Raw genomic sequence first — 25691 nt, 5'->3', positions numbered from 1 at the left:
CGTAGTAGAGTAAATAATGTGTTTTTTTTTGTAACCCAAACAAAATACTTGTAGATACGAGTGCGGAAAAGAGGAAAATCGAAGGGAGTGTTTTAAATCGACACGAGTTGTGAATGTCCTTTTCGCACGTGTATCGTACGACGATTTTCAGTACCTAAATCTAAGCTAAGAGTTTCGACCAGACAAGAAATGAATCATTGCTTGATTTGCTCGCACTACTGCGTTAAAAAAAGCAGCATCTATACTGAAAAAAACTATCATTGCGCAACAGAAATTCTATTAATATCACAGTAAATACTCTATTTCATTTGATTCCTACTTTTATTGTGTAAAGCAACACTACACTTCATTTTTATCAATAAGAATTAAAAATTATATATTTAATACATTAAGTAACTATAAAGTGCTTATCTATTTGTATTATCATTCTGCACTTTTCTTAACTTTCCCACATTTCTATAAAATGTCGAAGAGTGCTTAAATGGTCGTCGTCGTTGATTATTATTTAATTCGCTCATATTTAAATTATTCAAAGCAACCAGTCCACAACTTCACAAGACAGTTTGAGAAACCTTCGTATTTCAGATTGTCATTTGCGGATACAATGGTTTAGGAGCAGTTCGGTAATCAGACCTACAATTCTGTCAATGTCACTGTCAGAAACCGTTCTGACAGTGACAATGACAGCCACAAATTCGTCCACATGTTGTTACCGTTATGTGTGCAAACGTCGACTAATAAAGTGTCGTTAAAAGTCATTCTGACAGTGACATTGACAGCCACAAATTCGTACACATTTTGTTACCGTAACGAGTGCACACGACGACTACATTTTGTTATTGTATCAATACGGTCGCATTTTTTGCACGACGTTACCACGCGTTATGTCACATTTGACAGTTAGTTACTGATTTGAAGATTTTGCGACTGAAATGGTTGTATGGGTTGTATTTTAACGCCGAGTGTGGAATTGAAAAACGAGCAAGTGAAAGGATTCTATAGTTGAACCATGAGCGAAGAGAGTGGTTCGAGAATAGAATCCTGAACTTGCGAGTTTTTTAACACACGAGAAGTAAAATACATTTGCACCCGAGTGTAACACAAAACTTTTCCCCTCACTATAGCGAGGAAACTACAACGCAAAAAATGCGTTTATCACTGCTTCCAGTAGTTCCACAGGTGGTAAATCATCTTTATTACTAGATTCACCTACTTTTATCAATTTTAAAGCAGTTAATTTGACTTTATTCAAGGTCAAATTACTTTACCCACTAGTGGATAAAATGCGTTTTTACCCGCTGGTATTAAAGGACACGTTCACGTTCATATGCGCATTGTAATATGCCTACTTGAAATAAATATTTCATTTCATTTCATTTCATTTCAAAACACGTGTTTCCGAGCTAGTGAGGGGAAAAAATTATTGCAGCGATAAAAAATACCTCACGTTTTTGCCCTACACGTTAATAAATCGGAATTTTCCTACTTCTTTTCTTATTAAAAGTATTTATACCTTTGTGTGTGCTGCATTTATATTTTGGTGGTATGTCTTTTTGACCCCCGACGCAAAAACGACGGGGTGTTATAAGTTTGACGTGTCTTTCTGTCTGTCTGTCTGCCTGTTTTGTCTGTCTGTCTGTCTATTTGTCTGTCTGTGTGCGTGTCTGTCTATGGCATTATGTCTTTTTAACCCCCGACGCAAAAACGACGGGATGTTATAAGTTTGACGTGTCTGTCTGTTTGTCTGTCTGTCTGTCTGTTTGTCTGTCTGTCTGTCTGTGTGTCTGTCTGTGGCATCGTAGCTCCCGAACGGATGAACCGATTTAGATTTAGTTTTGTCTGAAAGCTGAGTTAGTCGGGAGTGTTCTTAGCCATGTTTCATGAAAATCGGTCCACTACGTCGCGGTCGGGGGTTTTTTCAAAATTTTAATTTTGTGGTTAGGTTAGTTTACAATATCTTATTTAAAACTACAGAAAAGACAAATATAACATCAAGGTTAGGGTTGTAAAAAAACGGTTTTTTTTCTGGCTTGAAAAAAAACATGAAAAAAAAACCGTGAAAAAAAACAGTTTTTTTTCTGGAGTATGTTTTTTTTCTAAAGTACGAAATCTCAAAATTTGCAAAGTAGTTAATACTTTTATACGGTTTTTTAGACTTAATGTTAACTATTAAACGAATTTAATCAAATAACTTTAATTTCTGGTCTTATAAAAGTAACATTTACGAAATCTGTAGTTTGTAGTTATCACTATTTACTGTTGGCAACACCACCGCCTCTCCACGCTGCACGCCGCATCGGGGATTCCCCAATAAACGTTTGTATACTGAATTAAAATGTACGTTATTGTTATTGAAACACGTTACAACTCACGAAAACCCGTTATTGTCGTATTATTTGTTCATCTGAAAAAAAACCATATTTAGAAAAAAAACCAAGGTGCTCGGTTTTTTTTCATGTTTTATTTCATAATTCTGAAAAAAAAAACATTTGGTTTTTTTTCTATTTACAACCCTAATCAAGGTGCAATAATCTTTATCAAGTTTTCCTGTCCTCTAGACTATTTATAAGATTTTTGGATCCCAAATAAAATACTAAAGAACTTGCAGGTGCTAAAAATAACGCGGAGTGGTTTGCGTACGACTGTAGTCCTAATTAATATAACTTTATAATTTATAATAGTGTGAATTATTAATGTAGATTTTGATTTGGAATGTTAATGTTAATTTGTTTATTTCCTGTCTTTGTTTTTGTTAGAATATGAGTAATCTATATTTTAGTCCCCGGCGCAAAAACGACGGAGTGTTATAAGTTTGACGTGTCTGTCTGTCTGTCTGTCTGTCTGTTTGTCTATCTGTGTGTGTGTCTGTCTGTGGCATCGTAGCTCCTGAACGGATGAACCGATTTAGATTTAGTTTTTTTGTTTGAAAGCTGAGTTAGTCGGGAGTGTTCTTAGCCATGTTTCATGAAAATCGGTCTACTATGCCGGGGTTTTTTTTTTAATTTTCATTTTGTGGTTAGGTTAGTTCTACTACTACCTACACTACATTGTTTTGCTACTTTTATTTTAGTATTTAAGTCTCCATCAGTTATATCTATTAAAATGCACTTTCAAAGTCAGTAGATTGTTTTTTAGGGTTCCGTAGTCAACTAGGAACCCTTATAGTTTCGCCATGTCTGTCTGTCCGTCCGTCCGTCCGTCCGTCCGTCCGTCCGTCCGCGGATAATCTCAGTAACCGTTAGCACTAGAAAGCTGAAATTTGGTACCAATATGTATATCAATCAAAATGAATAAGGGTTTACTAAAATCGTTTTTTGATAATATTAATATTTTCGGAAATAATCGCTCCTAAAAGAAAAAAAAGTGCGTCCCCCCCCCTCTAACTTTTGAACCATATGTTTAAAAAATATGAAAAAAATCACAAAAGTAGAACTTTATAAGGACTTTCTAGGAAAATTGTTTTGAACTTGATAGGTTCAGTAGTTTTTGAGAAAAATACGGAAAACTACGGAACCCTACACTGAGCGTGGCCCGACACGCTCTTGGCCGGTTTTTGTACTATTTTTTGGATACCTACTTAAGTTAGTACCTATACTTTAATAATCTACTAGTTTTATAATTATTCAGGATGAACCATTTTTGTTTGCAAATTTTTTTTAACTGGTTAGGTACCTACTGTATATCCATATAATTATTATAACTGGGAAAATGTGTGTGTCTGTTTGTTTGTCCATCTTTCACGGCAAAAGGGAGCGACGAGATGATATGATTTTTAACCCCCGACGCAAAAACGACAGGGTGTTATTAGTTTGATGTGTCTGTCTGTCTGTCTGCCTGTTTTTGTATATATTTTTGTCTTTTTCCGTGTGTGTTGTGTACATAATTGTAATATACTGTACAGCTGAAGTTTTTGGGTGAATCAACTTTTCTTTGCCAGCAAAATTTCGCATACTTCGACTACATGTGGTCAGAAAATTTAATTGGGATTTAGTCTAATTAATGTATACTTATTATATTAAAGACAAATATACTAGCTACGCAATACAACATGTAATTATAGGATTTCCTATTTTATAACTTTGTTTCGAGCAGTGACTCAGTGGACATAGCTGTCCCTCACTTTTGTACGAAAAAAGTGTCTCTTCCACTGGGTCACATATTGTTTTAATTAAAAATGAATCGTTTTTAAATTTTTCTCTAATTGGTATACGTGGAATAAGGATCTTTTCCCCTCACTATCTCGGAAACACGTGTTTTGTCCTTCAATACCAGCGGGTAAAAACGCATTTTATCCACTAGTGGGTAAAGTAATTTGACCTTGAATAAAGTCAAATTAACTGCTTTAAAATTGATAAAAGCAGGTGAATCTAGTAATAAAGATGATTTACCACCTGTGGAACTACTGGAAGCAGTGATAAACGCATTTTTTGCGTTGTAGTTTCCTCGCTATAATGAGGGGAAAAGTTTTGTGTTACACTCGGGTGCAAAAGTATTTTACTTCTCGTATGTTAAAAAACCGGCCAAGAGCGTGTCGGGCCACGCTCAGTGTAGGGTTCCGTAGTTTTCCGTATTTTTCTCAAAAACTACTGAACCTATCAAGTTCAAAACAATTTTCCTAGAAAGTATTCATAAAGTTCTACTTTTGTGATTTTTTTCATATTTTTTAAACATATGGTTCAAAAGTTAGAGGGGGGGGGACGCACTTTTTTTTCCTTTAGGAGCGATTATTTCCGAAACTATTAATATTATCAAAAAACGATATAGTAAACCCTTATTCATTTTTTAATACCTATCCAACGATATATCACACGTTGGGGTTGGAATGAAAAAAAATATCAGCCCCCACTTTACATGTAGGGGGGGTGCCCTAACGAAACATTTTTTTCCACTTTTTATTTTTGCACTTTGTTGGCGTGATTGATATACATATTGGTACCAAATTTCAGCTTTCTAGTGCTAACGGTTACTGAGATTATCCGCGGACGGACGGACGGACGGACGGACGGACGGACGGACGGACGGACGGACGGACGGACGGACGGACAGACAGACATGGCGAAACTATAAGGGTTCCTAGTTGACTACGGAACCCTAAAAACTCGCAAGTTCAGGATTCTATTCTCGAACCACTCGCTTCGCTCGTGGTTCAACTATAGAATCCTTTCACTTGCTCGTTTTTCAATTCCACACTCGGCGTTAAAATACAACTTTGCCCCCTTGTATAACAAATAACTATTATTCACGATGGTAAGGTTAATAATCACAAAAGTAGACCTAATAATAAGTAAGGGTAATTCTTGCAAAAAGCAAGAAAAAGTTGATTCACCCTTTTACACGTTTTAAGCTAGGAACATACTACGCGGACGTCCGTCGTAAAACGACCGCGACCGCGACCGATCAGTGTGCACGGAACAAAACATCCAGAGAGCCAGATTTCGATCGGACGTCCGTGCGCTCAAGGCCACGTCCGCGTCCGTCGACCGATAGTTTGCACGGTTATGTGTAATGTCATTATCCAGATTCCCGTCCGCGGTCGATTCACGACGGACGTCCGCGTAGTGTGTTCCTAGCTTCATTCACCATTGGCGGCCCGACACCCCGACAGCTTACACGGATAGAAAGAGTGGCATAGGCTACTTGTCTCTTTCTAACCCTTCCCTAAAATGGGGGGTGGAAATTTGTATAGAGCATTCCGCAATTTCCGCATTTAACGCGAGCGGAGCCGAGGGCAAAACCTAGTTGTTTATAAATGTAACATTTTATATAGGAACTAAATATTTAGCTACAATTTAATCTTCATACTATACTTCACATTCACGGATACAGAAAGATATAGCTATTATAAAACCGGCCAAGAGCGTGTCGGGCCACGCTCAGTGTAGGGTTCCGTAGTTTTCCGTATTTTTCTCAAAAACTACTGAACCTATCAAGTTCAAAACTATTTTCCTAGAAAGTCTTTATAAAGTTCTACTTTTGTGATTTTTTTCATATTTTTTGAACATATGGTTCAAAAGTTAGAGGGGGGGGACGCACTTTTTTTTCCTTTAGGAGCGATTATTTCCGAAAATATTAATATTATCAAAACCGGCCAAGAGCGTGTCGGGCCACGCTCAGTGTAGGGTTCCGTAGTTTTCCGTATTTTTCTCAAAAACTACTGAACCTATCAAGTTCAAAACAATTTTCCTAGAAAGTCTTTATAAATTTCTACTTTTGTGATTTTTTTCATATTTTTTAAACATATGGTTCAAAAGTTAGAGGGAGGGGGACGCGCTTTTTTTTCCTTTAGGAGCGATTATTTTCGAAAATATTAATATTATCAAAAAACGATCTTAGCAAACCCTTATTCATTTTTAAATACCTATCCAACAATATATCACACGTTGGGGTTGGCATGAAAAAAAATATCAGCCCCCACTTTACATTTAGGGGGGGTACCCTAAAAAAACATTTTTTTTCATTTTTTATTTTTGCACTTTGTTGGCGTGATCGATATACATATTGGTACCAAATTTCAGCTTTCTAGTGCTAACGGTTACTGAGATTATCCGCGGACGGACGGACGGACGGACGGACGGACGGACGGACGGACGGACGGACGGACAGACAGACATGGCGAAACTATAAGGGTTCCTAGTTGACTACGGAACCCTAAAAAACGATCTTAGTAAACCCTTATTCATTTTTAAATACCTATCCAACAATATATCACACGTTGGGGTTCGAATGAAAAAATAAATCAGCCCCCACTTTACATGTATGGGGGGTACCCTAATAAAACATTTTTTCCCATTTTTTATTTTTGCACTTTGTCGGCGTGATTGATATACATATTGGTATCAAATTTCAGCTTTCTAGTGCTAACGGTTACTGAGATTATCCGCGGACGGACGGACGGACGGACGGACGGACGGACGGACGGACGGACGGACGGACGGACAGACAGACATGGCGAAACTATAAGGGTTCCTAGTTGACTACGGAACCCTAAAAACAATCAGAAATATATTAGGAAACCATATATTCGTCTACTTTTCTGTTTACTTGCGGTTTTAGTAATGACGTCTGTGGTTTGATAGGAAATAAACCGGTCAATGAAATCTAAATATTCGGGAACCAGTTATTCTTCTTTAATACCGATACGCATATAATAAATATAGAAACGGATTGTATGTCGTGCAATTCACTATGACAAATAACCTAACCACAAAATTAAAATTTTGAAAAAACCCACGACTGTGACATAGTAGACCGATTTTCATGAAACATGGCTAAGAACACTCCCGACTAACTCAGCTTTCAGACAAAAAAACTAAATCTAAATCGGTTCATCCGTTCGGGAGCTACGATGCCACAGACAGACACACACACAGACAGACAGACAAACAGACAGACACATCAAACTTATAACACCCCGTCGTTTTTGCGTCGGGGATTAATAAAAGTATATTTATCAAATTTCACCACCCCCTTTCTTCCCGTGGGTGTCGTAGAAGGCGACTATGGGATTTGGGTTAAATTGTGGCGTAGGCGAGAGGCTGGCAACCTGTCACTGCAATGCCACAGTTTCGTTTTCTTTCAACCCCTTTTTTACCAAGAGTGGCACTGAAGCTTTAGTAGTTTCATGTGCTCTGCCTACCCCTTTATGGGATACAGGCGTGATTGTATGTATGTTGTATGTATGTATTTATCAAATTGAAACTTTTAAAAGTACTTACATTTTTGTACTTTATTATTTGTGTAATTATGATTATTTTTAATAGTTATTTGTTATACAAGGGGGCAAAGTTGTATTTTAATGCCGAGTGTGGAATTGAAAAACGAGCAAGTGAAAGGATCCTATAGTTGAACCACGAGCGAAGCGAGTGGTTCGAGAATAGAATCCTGAACTTGAGAGTTTATTACACACGAGAAGTAAATACATTTGCACCCGAGTGTAACACAAAACTTTTCCCCTCACTATAGCGAGGAAACTACAACGCAAAAAATGCGTTTATCACTGCTTCCACCAGTTCCACAGGTGGTAAATCATCTTTATTACTAGATTCACATACTTTTATCAATTTTAAAGCAGTTAATTTGACTTTATTCAAGGTCATTTTCTTATTCTTTCTTTCTAAGCAAAAGTTATGCTCATGGAGGATACCGTAATAGCTGGATATTTTATTTCCATTGCAGTCGGGGGACCTTCATGTCAGCTGTTTGCTCAGTGTATATTAACAGGGTGAAAATTTCAAATATAAGTACTATTGTGTAAATATGATTATTTCTTTAATGCAAGCTTTGACAGGTATGTACTATATATACGACACATATTTTCCACCCACAATTTATTTTGAACTTTTATTGTGTTATTTTATTTATTATTTAAACTATTGGTTAAATAAATAAAAATAAAAAAAACAAAACTATTGCACTCGTAATTTTAGAACTTAATCGGGTAAAGTATGAACGAAAAAAAAAGAAAAAAACGCTTACATTTATATTTTTCGACGTTTCGAACATCACATTATGTTCGGCCTTAAATCGGGCCAAATATAAATGTAAGTGTTTACGCGATCAAGTCCCGTTTAGTATTTAAATTATGAAGACTATTGCTTCTCCGTCACTAAGGGTAAGTCACATAGGTACTTACAACACTATTCCCGATCCGGTCACAAATCACTACGGTCAAAATATCACAGTCACAACGGTCACTTGACCGCTCGCGGCGCGAACGAGTCACTAAATGCCGATCCTTCTAGTTTCACACTGTGTCACATCTCTAGTGTATGAGCTTAGATTAGAAAGAAATATGAGTTACTAGTGTTTGCCCGCGGCTTCGCACGCGTTAGAAAGAGACAATAGGTAGCCTCTCCATCCCTTCAACTATCTCCACTGAAAAAATCACGTCAATACGGCGCTCCGTTTTGCCGTGAAAGACGGACAAACAAACAGACACACACTTTCCCATTTATAATATTAAGTACCTACCTATGGATTATACACTGGCTGGATGGAATCTTATATATTTATACTTTTAAACGAGCAATTCTTGTATATTTATTTATTTATTTATATATACCGACGATCTCGGAAACCGCTCTAACGATTTCGCCGTCAGGGTTTCGAATCCCGGCCAGAAATAAAATTTTTGTTTTTTGTCTTTTTTTTGTTTTTGTATTTATAAGAGTTTTTTTTTATCTAAAGACATGATATATTAAAATAGAACCGAGCGAAGCTCGGTCGTCCAGATATTAGTGAGAATTTAACATGAGTTTATGACGATTTTATAAAGGTACATAACGTCACATATAGCCTAACCACAAAATTAAAATTTTGAAAAACCCTCGACATAGTGGGCCGATTTTCATGAAACATGGCTAAGAACACTCCCGACTAATTCAGCTTTCAAACAAAAAAAACTAAATCAAAATCGGTTTATCCGGGAGCTACGATTCCACAGACAGACAGACAGACAGACAGACAAACAGACAGACAGACACACACACACACACACACACACAGACAGACACGTCAAACACCCCGTCGTTTTTGCGTCGGGGTTAAAAATGAAGCTCAATATAAATCATACATCACAAAACATACAGCAAATAATTCAAATTCAAATAAACACAATAATATAACAATGACTTCGTATAATAAAAGGTCAAAAAGTCTTCTTATACTTGCTCCCACACAATATGCAAATCGGTTTTAAAAAAGTAAAAAAGGTACTTTATGAATGACATCGGATCCTCCACAATTCGGGGGTTTTCCGAGTCTATAAGTGCCTAAGATGTTACGGTGACGTCAACGCAATAAAATACCTGTCGCGAGTTGTGCACAGTGTGACGGTATTGAGTGAAACTGGAACATGATAATTAAATATGTATACCTACTTAAATAATCTCGTTTTGAAGTAATACTTTATTGTAGTTGTAAAAAATATTGTTTCGTATAATAACTAAATGAACTAATTTTATAGTTTTCGCAGCGGTAATGTCATCAAAACGGAATTATAATAAACCCAATCAAACAAATGACTACCATTAATAATTACTGCTGCAAAAATCGCAGATTTACTAAAATTAGGGAGGATGGTTTCGTTTCTAATATTAAAGTATCTACCTAACCTATAATATACGTAAAACTACAAAATGTTTTTTTTTTTTCTTTTTATTATAACTAATAGAAGGACGATTTTTCTTTACGACAGCTGCCATAAAACTACTTCAATCTCGACTCAAACTCCTAACATTCTCGAGTTTTTTAAGTTGGTTCTCCGTCGGTTTCCCGTACCTACCAGCAGCGGCTGGTCCATACAAGCCGATTCCCACCGGCTTCCCTAAAATTGATTACTAGTAAAGTGCCTAATGTTAAGGTAGGTTTCTTTTTGCTCAGTGTTGCCTAGCAGAAATTTTCACCAGCCGCCACTGGTACCTACACACCTCCAGAAGGTTTCTCTCCCTTCGCAATGACTATTTTATGTTAATGAGTGGATTTGTGTATTAATATGTCGTTGGACTTTGAAGGACTTTCTCAACAACCGCATTTTATACTTACGTGCGTGTAGGTTATCCTGTAAATCTCGACTCAAACTCCGAACATTCTCGATCTCTCTGAAACTCCGTCGGTTTTCCGTACACATCTCCAGAAGGCTTATCTCCTTGCGGGATGGCTTTCTGACTCTCTTGTATAATATACCTTACAACAGCAGATGTCACAGCTTCTTCTTTGCTGTAAGTGCTATAACTGACAACTATATAGGATCAACTAAACCCTAGCACTAAAAGATGCCGTGAACTTTAAAATTTTCGTTAAACCTTTTACATTTTTAATCCATTTTTAAGTGTTATGGCTCGTCCATGATTAGGCCGGTGAGCCCTACATTTTTCAAATTTGCTTTTTTTAGTGCCTAGATTTGTTGGATCGTCTATATATATATAACGCCTATAATGCCTATAATGAAGATACTCGTACTTACATGTAAGTTATCCTGTAATTCTCGACTCAAACTCCTAACATTCTCGAGCTCTCTGAGTTGATTCTCGGACGGTTTCCCGTAGATATCTCCAGAAGGCTTCTCTCCTTTCGCGATGGCTTCTGACCACCGCTGCATTTTCTCCGAAACTTGTGTAGAGGCGAGGAGGGGGCTCACTTCGTCGGAGAAATTCATGGCTCTGGAAGGAAAGCAAATAATAAATCTTAGAGGAAGTCACTGGTCAAAAGCGAGTAATATTAAGAAACGAACAGAAGACAGTCGCTCCCGTGTAAATAAAAGTTAGCGCGGCGACGAACTATTACGGCCCAGCCACGACATTGGTCTAAGCGCGACAGCGGTGAGCGGCAGCCATACGTGCGAATGAAAAGTCCCTGTGTCTCGCTCCAACGTATGGCCGCCGCTCACCGCTGCCGCGCTTAGACCAATGTCGTGGCTGAGCCGTTAACCAACTCGCTAGCGCTATCATTGCGTCGTGCAAAATGTTAGGTACTTGGTGGCAATAGGCATAATCATTCGGCAGAAGTACTTTTTCTCCTCACTAGCTCGGAAACACGTGTCTTGTCCTTTAATACCAGCGGGTAAAAACGCAGGACCATCTTCATGGCAATTATGTGTACCTACTTACCTTTTTGTGATGTTATGTGTGTAAATAATTCTCTGTTGTTGATCTGTATTTATGTGTCTGTTTTGTATTATTTTGCCATGAATAAAAACATATTTCTATTTCTATTTTCTATATTTCATTTTATCCATTAGTGGGTAAAGTAATTTGACCTTGAATAGAGTCAAATTAACTACATTAAAATTGATAAAAATAGGTGAATCTAGTAATGAAGATGATTTACCACCTGTAGAACTACTGGAAGCAGTGATAAACGCATTTTTTGCGTTGTAGTTTCCTCGCTATAGTGAGGGGAAAAGTTTTGTGTTACACTCGGGTGCAAATGTATTTTACTTCTCGTGTGTTAAAAAACTCGCAAGTTCAGGATTCTATTCTCGAACCAGTCGCTTTTCAATTCCACACTCGGCGTTAAAATACAACTTTGCCCCCATGTATAACAAATATCCATTTCATGTCACAGTTTCTTTTTCTTTCAACCCCTTATTTGCCAAGAGTGGCACTGAAGCTTTAGTAGTTTCATGTGTTCTGCCTACCCCTTTATGGGATACAGGCGTGATTGTATGTTGTTGTATGTTGTTGTATATCCATTTCACCACACCAGCGGGTAAAGGCTTACTTTGCTATTCGAAAACAGATAGCAAAATTGCATTTTATCCACAAGATCGCAAAGTTCTTTCATAAAAATTGTAACTTGAGCTAACTCGTAGATTTTATCTACATAGAGTCATTCGGGGTAACGGAACGCAGTGGGTAAACGTACGCAGTAGCCCGATCTCCGACATCGGGAAGGGGAGCGGGGTGCATGTTGGCAAAATTAGGTGGCGCTTGTGTCGCCGTTTAGGAGCCACGTGCCACTCCGGCGCAAACTGGGTACTCGGTGTGACAGGTCACCAAACGTCTTTGGTGCAATAATTTCGTTCCATATTTGTTACCGGGAAAAGTGTGTTGTAGTTGAATGGATAATTATCTGAAAGTAAGTTTACTTTCTTTCTATTGTATATTTATTGTACTTATTATGTGATCATATATATTTTCTTTAATGTAATTAACCCGTGTGTTGTGTCAGTTGATTTTAGAAATTTTTCGATTGGGGTAAGAGTGCGACTTTAAAAGTACGCATGCGTACTTTTACCCACGACGCATACTCGTGCCCATACGCGTAGGATAATAACAAAAAGTGGTTTAAAGTGTTTTTATTATTTCAGAAAAGAGGAGAGGTGAAGTTTGTCCCTAAGCCTGGACCATCAGGAACCAACAAGAAATGCAATACAACTATTATAAATATCTATTTATGTAAAAGTATATGTAGTCTATACATATAGTTTGCTTTTGTTCTTAGTACATCACCTTTTGTTTTCTCTCTGCACCATTTGTATTGCATCTCTATTTGGCCCTATGGTTGAATGGTAGAGAATACCTTTTGGCATTAAGTCCGCCATTTGTACATTTTTGTGTATTTTTGTGCAATAAAGTTAAAATTAATAATTAAAAAGATTATGAACAAAAAGAGTAAGTCAATAAAATGTCCCATTTGTGACGAAAATATTCAACTAAAGATAATAAATAATTCGTCCAAAGTTCTAGAGTCGCAAAATAAAAATTATTTTAAATTTTAACAATGCTGTTGATTTAAAAATAATTATTTTGATCTGAGTTGTAGTACAGTTAAACTTCGATTTAACATAGTAATTCATCAATCAGCTTTTTTAATTCTTTTAATGCATAAGATGCTGAATATATTCACAACAAATGATAATAAATGTTGATTATTGCCAGCCTTTATTTTATTCGAGTACCCACCTCCCTAGAAACCTGAATGCGTACGTTTACCCCTTGCGCGTAATTTTACCCTAATGCGTGCGTAATTTTACCCACATAGCGGGTCAAGAGGACGCACTGGGTCTTTTTTGCTTTAAACGTAAATACCGAGCAAGCTAGTGAACATTAATGGTAAATTTGCCTAATTAATGAAAATGTACTTATATTCGACCAATTTTATACTTAAATAAGTCAAATATCTTATTTGGTATAGATTTTAGAGGCCATCAAAAATAAAGTGCGTGCTCTTGACCCGAATGACTCTACTCGTAATATTGATTTAATTTGACTTTTTAGTCAGTATTTTGTTCGTGTGGGTGTGGTGGAAAATATTGTGTTTCACTCGGTGGCAAAGTTTGTTTAACACTTTCGCTACCAAGAACCCGACTGTCGGGTACACCGCTCGTAGAAGCGTAGCCGATTACATGGGTTTCCCCGTATGTAGCGAAAATGTCGTAGCGCCGCGTAGAGCCCGGTTTCGAAAGTGTTAAAACCTTCGTGCCTTGATACCCTCGCAACGCTCAAGATTCCACTTTTTGAACCACTCGCTATGCTCACGGTTCAATATTGGAATCTTTCGCTTGCTCGGGTATCAATATTGGCACGTGCGGTTAAACAACAACTTTGCAATGAATCTTACATTATTTAAAAAGAAATTACATCAATGGCTCAATAGTAAAAATTTCTATAGCCTTAGTGAATTTTTTGACACAGAGTACCATTCAAAAATGTGTTGTTAGACTTGTTAGTTGTAAGTTTAGTCTTAAGTTCCTCTTTTGCATACCAAATTTGGTTAAGTATGTAAACTTACCAATATGTAATTGTTAACATCTTGTATGTGGTAATGCTTAATGCAAAATAATAGTTATTTGTTATACAAGGGGGCAAAGTTGTATTTTAACGCCGAGTGTGGAATTGAAAAACGAGCAAGTGAAAGGATTCTATAGTTGAACCACGAGCGAAGCGAGTAGTTCGAGAATAGAATCCTGAACTTGTAAGTTTTTTAACACACGAGAAGTAAAATACATTTGCACCCGAGTGTAACACAAAACTTTTCCCCTCACTATAGCGAGGAGACTACAACGCAAAAAATGCGTTTATCACTGCTTCCAGTAGTTCCACAGGTGGTAAATCATCTTTTTTACTAGATTCACCTACTTTTATCAATTTTAAAGCAGTTAATTTGACTTTATTCAAGGTCAAATTACTTTACCCACTAGTGGATAAAATGCGTTTTTACCCGCTGGTATTAAAGGACAAAACACGTGTTTCCGAGCTAGTGAGGGGAAAATATCTTTATCTTTATCTTTGCCCCCTTGTAAAACAAATAACTATTGCAGTTGCACTACATTTTTCATCTAGCCTTGGGACTGCTCAACATACACTAAGGAAATGCAAAATAACTATTAATCGGTAGTACAATAAGTCGTTGATAATGATTATTACTTTAGAATGTCTACACAATATTAAACCTAATAGCTTTCGCATAAGATAAAAATTGTTTTATTATCAAGTTAACTGTGTAAGTTACTGGTAGATATCCATACTAATATAAATGGGAAAGTGTGTGTGTCTGTTTGTTTGTCCGTCTTTCACGGCAAAACGGAGTGACGAATCGACGTGTTTTTTTTAGGTGGAGATATTCGAAGGGATGGAGAGTTATAGGCACAGATGTCATATATACCATAGATCAAGCAAACGTATCTACTTAGCGTGTCAAATGAACTCAGTGAAATCCACTGAGTTGTCCGTCTTTAATCGCAGCTTGCAGCTTTCGGGCGTCAATTTTTGTAAGTTGAAGACAATCAAAACATAAAAAATGCCTCGTTACGTGATATTCAATTGCAACAACACAAAAATTATGAACAATCAAGAGCCTGAGACATATTTAAAATTACAGGCAAGAAACAACTTCAGTACAAAATTTGACACGCTCGGCCCCTATACAAATAGATGAACTTGTTTCTTCTATCTAAATATAGTTCTGTGGTTATAGGCTACTTTTTGTCTCTTTCCAACCCCCCCACTTCCCTCAAATGGGGGGGGGGGGAGATTGTATGGAGCATTCCATCTATTTTCGAATTTAACGCGAGCGAAGTCGCGGGCAGAAGCTAGTTATATTATAATTGAGTAATAATGGTGTTAATTTGATCCCATCAATATAATAATACATATAAACTCTGCTGACGATGATTACTATGGCGTTATGGTTTGTATAGATCTATTAGTAGACGACCGGTCTGGCTCAGTCGGTAGTGACCCTGCCTGCTGAGCCGCGGTCCTGGGTTCGAATCCCGGTAAGGGCATTTATTTGTGTGATGAGCACAGATATGTAGTGTGGAGTATATTGGTCGTGGACAGGTGCGACGTCACTTGCTCCACTTCGGCTGTGTTGCTGCCGCCGCTAGCGGTTTGGGCGATGACTACTTCATCTTTCGAAGTACTTGAACCCATTTCCAACTTTTAATTTCTAGGTAGAATTTGGAAATAAAAGAAACAGATATTTGTTCCCGAGTCATGGATGTTTTCTATGTGTATAAGTATGTATTTATCTATTTAAGTATGTATATCGTCGCTTAGCACCCATAGTACAAGCTTTGCTTAGTTTGGGGCTGAGTTGATCTGTGTAAGGTGTCCCCCAATAAACAAAAAAAAAAATGTGTATGTAGCTCGAGAAATACAGTGTTGTTGCTTGAATAGGTACCTAATAGTTATTTGTTTTACAAGGGGGCAAAGTAATAGGTAGTTGTTTAACCGCACGTGCCAATATTGATACACGAGCAAGCGAAAGATTCCAATATTGAACCGCGAGCGTAGCAAGTGGTTCAAAAAGTGGAATCTTGAGCGTTGCGAGGGTTTCAAGGCACGAAGGTTAAACAAACTTTGCCACCGAGTGAACAAAATACTGACTATAAACCAAAAATAAACGTGCGGATAAACAAATAGTTATTTGTTTTACAAGGGGGCAAAGTTATATTTTGACGCCGAGTGTGGAATTGAGAAGTAAAATACATTTGCACCCGAGTGTAACACAAAACTTTTCCCCTCATTACCTATAGCGAGGAAACTACAACGCAAAAATGAGTTTATCAGTGCTTCTAGTAGTTCCACAGGTGGTAAATCATCTTTATTACTAGATTCACCTACTTTTATCAATTTTAAAGCAGATAATTAATTTGACTTTATTCAAGGTCAAATAACTTTACCCACTAGTGGATAAAATGCGTTTTTACCCGCTGGTATTTTAATACCCCCCCTCCTTCCTCCTTCCTCCTCCTTTCTCCTTATGTCCTTTAGGACAAAACACGTGTTTCCGAGCTAGTGAGGGGAAAAATAAATAACTATAGTGTCACTACGAAAATAATGTAGGTATACCTACAAGTACTAAAGTTTGTATAAACATAGCAAGGTTGTTGAACCACTTATACGATAGTTCCATGCAAGCCTCGATGACTAGTTATCCGTGATACACATTGTGGTAGAATTTTCCTCTTTTGGTTTATGTATACTTTGTGTGCCGTCATAATTGCTCTAATCACAGAATCGTACATATATAATCTACTACGTATATGTATGGTAGTTGAACTAGTTGTACATATCGTCACTACTTTAAAAAAAACTTGTATCTTCGTCTGTCAATGAAAAGAAAATTGTAGTAAGTATGTATGGAATGCATATAGACTTACTGCGTTTTAACTTTGAGGAACAGCGTGAGATACGAGATTTTTTAAAAGTAGTGACGATATATTCCTTAAAATCCATATTTTTAAATATTATTAAATGGGAAAGTGTGTGTCTGTTTGTTTGTCCGTTCACGAAAAAACAGAGCGACGAATTGACGTGAATTTTAAGTGGATATAGTTGAAGGGATGGAGCACATAGGAATAGGGATGGACATAGCTAGGCTACTTTTGTCTTTTTCTAACCCCCAACTTCCCTAAAATGGGGGGTGGAAGTTTGAGAGGAGCACTTCGCAATTTTAGTATTAAACACGAGCATAGCCGCGGGCAAATGCTAATAATAGTATACTCGTAATTTTTTATCCATAACCCAGTATTTAGTCCATCACTTTCATCAAAATAGACCAGTTCATTTTAGATTCCATTAACTCTCAAATAGTCCTTACACCCTGGCGGGTGTTGCCTCTGCGTGTGTCCCATGATACGGGCAAGGGCAACATCCGCTCGGTGTACCCCTTACATTTCATTAAAGTGTCGAAAGGGCCTCTACGTGTTGGCTTCGGCCCCGCGCACGCCTTCCAAAGGTCCGGAATACCATTGTTCCGTGATGGGAAAGGTATACTCGTAATATGTAGTAGATTGTTTCACGAGGGAGCAAACTGATAAATATAAGAAACTAAGACTAAAGGATTCAAACATTCAACATCTCAAACAAACACTATTGTCAATGCGTCAAATATTTTTAAGCGATTCAGCCGTAGGTATTTGGTAGCAACTAATTATTTATATTTAACTTTAAATTTTTTGGCCCATTTTTAGGGTTCCGTAGTCGACTAGGAACCCTTATAGTTTCGCCATGTCTGTCTGTCCGTCTGTCCGTCCGTCCGTCTGTCCGTCCGTCCGTCCGTCCGTCCGTCCGTCCGCGGATAATCTCAGTAACCGTTAGCACTAGAAAGCTGAAATTTGGTACCAATATGTATATCAATTACGCTAACAAAGTGCAAAAATAAAAAAATAAAAAAAATGTTTTGTTAGGGTACCCCCCCTACATGTAAAGTGGGGGCTGTAATTTTTTTTCATTCCAACCCCAACTTGTGATCTATTATTGGATAGGTATTTAAAAATGAATAAGGGTTTTCTAAGATCGTTTTTTGATAATATTAATATTTTCTGAAATAATCGCTCCTAAAGGAAAAAAAATTGCGTCCCCCCCTCTAACTTTTGAACCATAATATATGTTTAAAAAATATGGAAAAAATCACAAAAGTAGAACTTTATAAAGACTTTCTAGGAAAATTGTTTTGATCTTGATAGGTTCAGTAGTTTTTGAGAAAAATACGGAAAACTACGGAACCCTACACTGAGCGTGGCCCGACACGCTCTTGGCCGGTTTTTAAGAACACCCTATATTTTAAGAACTACGCATGTGCATCTATTTTAACGAGGCCTTTGTCTCACATGATCTCAGGAACCGTTAGAGCCTTCATACAAGTATAATGTTCAATTTTATTACCACAAATCTAAGGTCGCGCGCGCTATCCGTACAAATTGCTTATTTAGATATAATAAGTACCTAATTTATATTAAAATGTCGTACGTGTATGTTAGTTAACTATGAAGGATTGTTTATTAAGGTATTTGCGAGGAATAAGCGTGGTCAATGTATTTTATTCTAATCCATAATTAATATTTAAGGCATTTTTTCATGAAAATATTTCTAAGGGGCCGATTTTTGAATCTCACTGTCACTAAAATACCGGTTGAAAACGGTGACTTGCCTATTATTTTCAGTGACACAATTTTCTGAATTCGAACGCGTGAGACTCAAAAATCGGCCCCCTGGAATATTTCTAAAACCTCGGGTTAACCCACCATTTTATATGGAATTTGACAGATAACAGCCCACTAACCTTGAGTTAAGTGGTTGGTGCAAGTGGACCTTAATATATCTTAAACTAACTTACTATTATTGAGTTAGGGCCCATTTAGACGGTACGAGAACTCGCATACGAGTTTTATTACATTGCGGTATTTGATGGCTGTGCAAAATTGTATATACCCTCAACAGCCCGCAATGTAACTAAAATCGCATGCAAGTTCCTACACCGTCTAAATCAGGCCTTAATTACCTATTTAAAAAACAAATGAAATGACTGAACAAGTGAATTCCAACCTTCAATATTTTCTACTGTTATTTATTTTAGCATGTTCCGTCAGGCGGCCGATTTTAGAGTCTCACTGTCACTAAAATACCGGTTGAAAACGGTGACTTGCCTATTATTTTCAGTGACAATTTTCTGAATTCGAACGCGTGAGACTCAAAAATCGGCCCGCTGATACTTGATATTAATTGATATTATCTTTTATGTTATTCTTTAGATTCTTTCAATCTAGGTTAATTCAGCAGTTCTCAAAAAGTTCGTACAAAAATTAAGGAAAATGGTTAATTTGTTTTTTTTTTATTCCTATTTTGTTACCAAGATTTTTTTGATGAATTGAAATTTTTTGTAGTTCTCTGGTATTTATATTTTCTTGTGTGTCAACAATTATCCTGTATATGTGAGTGAGTTTAGTAAAACGTCCCAGTTTGTCGGTTCTAGTTACAGACCTATGGGCAGTTTAGTGAAATATGGCAAAACTGACCGAAAATCGGTTTTCAATAAAAACTCGTTAATAAGACTCTAATAAAGCTATTATTTTGATGCCGGTGCATAAATGTCAAATTTAAGCACCTTTTCAGGGCCTCAATGTTGGTAACAAAATAGGATCAATTAAAATTTGCTGACGTGGCTATGTACAAACTTTTTGAGAACTGCTGAATTCATTCATTCATAATATATGAAAACGATAAGTTTTTCTCGAATTTAACAAAAAACAATGAACCAAGGTTTCTGATCCTAACATCCTGTCAAAATTAACGGACATAAAAAAACACAATGTAAAAATAGGTGAATACACGCACTCACACTTATTTATTCTAAACTAGATTTTGCCCGCGGTTTCAAAAAGAAGCCTATGTCACTGTCCATCCCTTCAACTATCTCCACTTAAAAAATCACGTCAATTCGTCGCTCCGTTTTCCCGTGAAAGACGGACAAACAAACAGACACACACACTTTCCCATTTATAATATTAGTATGGATTTTTTGGCTTATTAAGAACACATAAAATTAATAAAAGCACTGTAAAGTACTCACATTTTTTTTCTTGGCACTACTATATCACACAAGATCCCAGGAAGAACTGTCAAGACCAACAACTCTTTACCCACCAAGGAATAGTCAGGGGTACTCAAACAAAGGCGCTTATTATTTGATTAACTTTTTGACATATTCATTTATATTCTTAGACTTATTGAATATGTAAAAGTAACGGACTGATGAATAAGAAATAAAAAATATAACTGTAGGTATCTACTTGCAAAATTAAACTTTTATAATTAAACTTTTTTCATCACACCAACTGGTAAAGGCTCTCTTTGCTATTTGAAAACAGATAGCAAACTTGCATTTTATTCACAAGAGTGCAAAGTAATTTCATACAAATTTTAACTTGAGCTAACTCGTAGATTTTACTTATCCTATCCGATATCGGATGTCGGAAGGATTTCAAAGGCAAAAATAAAAGATGGCGGCTTAAATGTAGGTATGGCATATCGGTCCTACATCCGATATCGGATCGGATAATGTGAAAACGCACTTAGGTAACACTAAGGTTTCGCCATGTCTGTCTGTCCGTCCGTCCGTCCGCGGATAATCTCAGTGACCGTTAGCACTAGAAAGCTAACATTTGGTAACAATATGTATGTCAATCATGCCGACAAAGTGCAAAAATAAAAAGTGGGAAAAATGCTTTATTAGGGTACCCGTAAAGTGGGGTGGCGTTACACGTAAAGTGGGGAGTGTTTTTTTTTTTTTCATTTCAATCCTAACGTGTGATATATTGTTGGATAGGTATTAAAAAAGACAAAGTAACGTTATCCTATATATATAACCTGACCACAAAATTAAAATTTTGAAAAAACCCCCGACCGCGACATAGTGGACCGATTTTCATGAAACATGGCTAAGGAACACTTCCGACTAACTCAGCTTTTAGACAAAAAAAACTAAATCTAAATCGGTTCATCGTTCGGGAGCTATGATGCCACAGACAGACAGACACGTCAAACTTATAACACCCCGTCGTTTTTGCGTCGGGGATTAAAAATGAACCACATTGTCGCATTAACATGTGGAATTTCGCTCGTAGATATCTTTAGATTAGACTAGGTAATCGCACACAGCACAAGATGTCCTCATGCTTAGCGATAGTATAATAAAGAGTACTATCGTACAGTATGGCCACTCCCGCTCCCCGCTGAAAGTGCCGCCCACCCCCTCTCGGTTACCTCAGTCACAAAACGCGAACAGTCAACCTGTCATATTTCACCCATACAAGCATAGTATGCGTTCACCTACACGAGCTTAGACTGTGTGCTAGGAACGTTACAGTGTCCGAGGTGGGTAGTACCAGTACCTTTTGCATGAAAACGTCACAATATGTTTTAAATTTTACTTAATTATTTAAAAAAAATTAAAATTTTGAAAAAACTTCCGACCGCGTCATAGTGGACCGATTTTCATGAAACATGGCTAAGAACATTCCCGACTAACTCAGCTTTCAGACAGAAAAAACTAAATCTAAATCGGTTCATCCGTTCGGGAGCTACGATGCCACAGACAGACACACACACAGACAGACAAACAGACAGACAGACAGGCGGACAGACAGACAGACAGACAGACAGACACGTCAAACTTATAACACCCCGTCGTTTTTGCGTCGGGGGTTAAAAACTAAGAATAACAAAAATGTCTTTGACCACTACGATTAATGCCTGATTATTTAAATGTAAACCAAATAAAAAGAGAATATTCATGTTTTTGGTCTTCGACCCCTGCATACAGTTAGTACGCATAATAATTATGATGTTTTTGCTATTGGTGCGATCGGTCAGTAAACAAATATATAACATTGAATCGTATGAGGGTAGATTCAAAATATAACCTAGCCACAAAATTAAAATTTTGAAAAAACCCCTGACTGCGACATAGTTGACCGATTTTCATGAAACATGGCTAAGAACACTCCCGACTAACTCAGCTTTCAGACAAAAAAAAACTAAATCTAAATCGGTTCATCCGTTCGGGAGCTACGATGCCACAGACAGACACACACACAGACAGACAAACAGACAGACAGACAGACGGACAGACAGACAGACAGACACGTCAAACTTATAACACCCCTTCGTTTTTGCGTCGGGGGTTAAATAATATAAGTAGATCGCGTAACTTATGTGTTTCACCACCCACCCACCCGTTTTCACATTATCCGATCCGATGTTATACCGCCTTACAGAAGACCGCAGCCAAATAGCACTAGACCCACAGAATTAGATTTAGATAGAAGAAACAAGTTCATCTATTTGTATAGCGGCCGAGCGTGTCAAATTTTGTACTGAACTTGATACTTGCCTGTGATTTTAAATATGTCTCAGGCCCTTGAGTGTTCATAATTTTTTAATAACGACGGGAGGACCTACGGAACTAATTAGTACTGTCTATTGTCCTTTGAGTCGTCGGCAACCCGAACCCTCCTTGGAACTTGTACACTCCTTTTTTACATACATACATACATCACGCCTGCATCCCATAAAGGGGTAGGCAGAACACATGAAACCACTAAAGCTTCAGTGCCACTTTTGGCAAATAACACTCCGAACAGACACTCCTTTTTACTGTGTATTTAACACAACAAAAGGGAATGTACAAGTTTCTAATGGGGTGGCCACTGGCCACGCGCATGTGACACTCTTTGAGTTGCAGGCGTCCATAGGTTACGGTGACCGCTTTCGATCAGGCGGGCCGTACGCTTGTTTGCCACCGACGTAGTATAAAAAATATCGGATGTAGGAAGGATTTCAAAGGCAAAAATCAAAGATGGCAGAAATATATGGGGATATCGGTCCAACATCCGATATCGGATCGGATAATGTGAAAACGCACTAACTGATAAAGGATTTCTTTATATTTACTTCAATAATCTAACCACAAAATTAAAATTTTGAAAAAACCCCCGATCGCGACATAGTGGACAGATTTTCATGAAACATGGATAAGAACACTCCCGACTAACTCAGCTTTCAGACAAAAAAAAACTAAATCTAAATCGGTTCATCCGTTCAGGAGCTACGATGCCACAGACAGACAGACATACACGTCAAACTTATAACACCCCGTCGTTTTTGAGTTGGGGGTTAAAAACGGATCAGAAAGTTGCATTTTATCCACAAGAGTGCAAAGTGGGTTAAGAATTTCACCACCCCCTTTCTTCCCGTGGGTGTCGTAGATATCGACTGTGGGATATGGGTTAAATTGTGGCGCAGGCGAGAGCCTGGCAACCTGTCACTGCAATGTCAAAATTTCGATTACTTTCGACCCCTTTTTGCCAAGAGTGGCACTGAAACTTAGTAGTTCATGTGCTCTGCCTACCCCTTATATGGGCTACAGGCGTGATGTATGTACGTACCTAATTGTTAAATCAATTGATGGATTTAATTTAGTTTGATATTTTCCTCGTGTTTGTGTGGTGAAAAAAATTGTTTCACTCGATGGCAAAACTTACATGCCTTGAAACCCTCGCAACGCTCAAGGTTCCAAATTGTGACATTTGTGATCCACTCGCATCGCGGTTTAATTTTTTTTTACTACGTCGGTAGCAAACAAACGTACGGCCCGCCTGATGGAAAGCGGTCACCGTAAGCTATGGACGCCTGCAACTCAAAGAGTGTCACTTGCGCGTTACCACCCCATTAGAAACTTGTACATTCCCTTTTTTAAATCAGGTTAAATACACAGTAAAAAGGAGTGAACAAGTTCCAAGGAGGGTTCGGGTTGCCGACGACTCAAAGGACAATAGACGGAATAAGTCAGTTCCGTAAGTCCTCCCGTCATCAGCACACCGCACCCTCGTTGAGCTCTGGCAGCCTTACTCACCGGCAGGAACACAACACTATGAGTAGGGTCTAGTGCTATTTGGCTGCGGTCTTCTCACAGAGAACCTCCTATAGAGTGGCAGTCTTGTATATTTGGTTCGCGATACGAGTCACCAGTGTTTGGGGTGCGAGGAGCGGGCGGGGAATGTGTTAAGCGCGCTGTGATTGGCCGTTTCAAGGACGGCGGGCAGTCGCGCCAGATGAAAAGGGACAGAAGTATGACTGTCCCTCTACTGACGCGTAAGTGGCCAATGTAAGTTGACCTATGCCGGCTCTGAATAAATTATAAATATGACTTATTTGTGGAATGTAATGCCGTCTGTTTTTAAATTTGAGCTTCTTGTTACCTTTCCACACCATTTCACACTACAGGTGGACATCTTTAAGGCATCAAAATACCCTTTTCCAATTTTTTTGTGCGAAAAACACGCGCTGCTTTCGGGTCTGTTACTTGGTCGATACTGATCGGGCACGGCGAGCGCCCGTGCTTATATCAGTGCAAATACTAGGAAGGCTGGCAACCGCGAGTCGTCTTGTAATAGATGTCCTTAGGGGTTGGTCTGTGGGTCTTCTGTAAGGCGGAGGTACTACCCCAGTTGGGCTCTGCTCTAGATTCGAACGAGATGATATCCGCTGTGCTGTGGCCTACCACAAAGCGGAATATCATTCGCTATGCCCTACCCCCTGCAAAATAACCTAATATTGAAATCTTTCGCTTGCTCGAGTATCAATATTGGCACATGCAGTTAAACAAGTGTGCCCCATTGTAATATGTAGTATTTTATGCAACAGGCGTTTAAAGGAGGTCAAAAAAGACGAGTGGCTTGTTATTAAGACGCCACGAGTGTCTTTTGACTCAGTTAAACACCGTTGCATATAATAGTTTTTCTACGACCATGCACTTAGTTTTTAGTTTTCTTGAATAATTTCGTGAAATTCACTGTTTCCTGTATTTTGACGCAAAGGTTTACACTGTCAGCTCAGCTGCCTAAAGCCTTCCCGCGCATGCGCGCAGTATTGTTATAACAACGCGTTGCCATGGTTACAGAGCCAAACAATGCGTTTTTAGTTTTTTCGATACTGCGCGCATGCGCGGAAAGCCGGCGGACGGTGGCTTTGGGGAATATACTTTTACGTAGGGTTTTAAAGATCTATGCACGACCCTGTAAATGACGAATAGAAAAAACAAATAACTATAATAGTTCATGAAATAAAACTATGGAAACGGATTAAATCGCGTATAATGAATTTAAAATACATCCCGACGTTTCGAACTCTTTACAGCGTTCGTGGTCAACGGGTGACTGAGGAAAAATTAAAATGTGCAAAAGCTACCCACTTACAAGAAATATTAACGAACCATGACCACAAATAATATAGATTTCTAAGGCAGGTTCACACACTATTAATAAAGCTAGTTATACAATATTCAAAAAATTTTACCATTACTCTGTTAAAAAAAAAAAATGAGTAACTATCGCGGTAACCGAAGACAATATTAACTATAATAGTTATTTGTACAATAATTGTCGAAATAAATAGGTTGCCAAT

At 37.9% G+C, this 25691-nt stretch overlaps 1 protein-coding gene across 1 annotated transcript in view; it reads right to left on the bottom strand.

Moving 5' to 3' along the window:
* Nucleotides 1-20382, bottom strand: part of LOC125240239 (fatty acyl-CoA reductase wat-like) — a 73249-nt gene extending 52867 nt beyond the window's left edge. Inside the window, exons 1-2 of the mRNA XM_048148069.1 lie at nt 20299-20382; nt 10964-11159 (exon numbers count right to left, since the gene is read on the bottom strand). Coding sequence (XP_048004026.1) covers nt 10964-11155 — 192 coding nt within the window. The 5' untranslated portion in view covers nt 11156-11159; nt 20299-20382. The remainder of the gene's footprint in view (nt 1-10963; nt 11160-20298) is intronic.
* Nucleotides 20383-25691: the final 5309 nt, after the last annotated feature.

The sequence above is a fragment of the Leguminivora glycinivorella genome, chromosome 27, assembly GCF_023078275.1.
Source record: "Leguminivora glycinivorella isolate SPB_JAAS2020 chromosome 27, LegGlyc_1.1, whole genome shotgun sequence".
Taxonomy (NCBI): Eukaryota; Metazoa; Arthropoda; class Insecta; order Lepidoptera; family Tortricidae; genus Leguminivora; species Leguminivora glycinivorella.
Note: the sequence above shows the minus strand (reverse complement) of the source record. Positions and strands in the feature narration are given on the sequence as shown.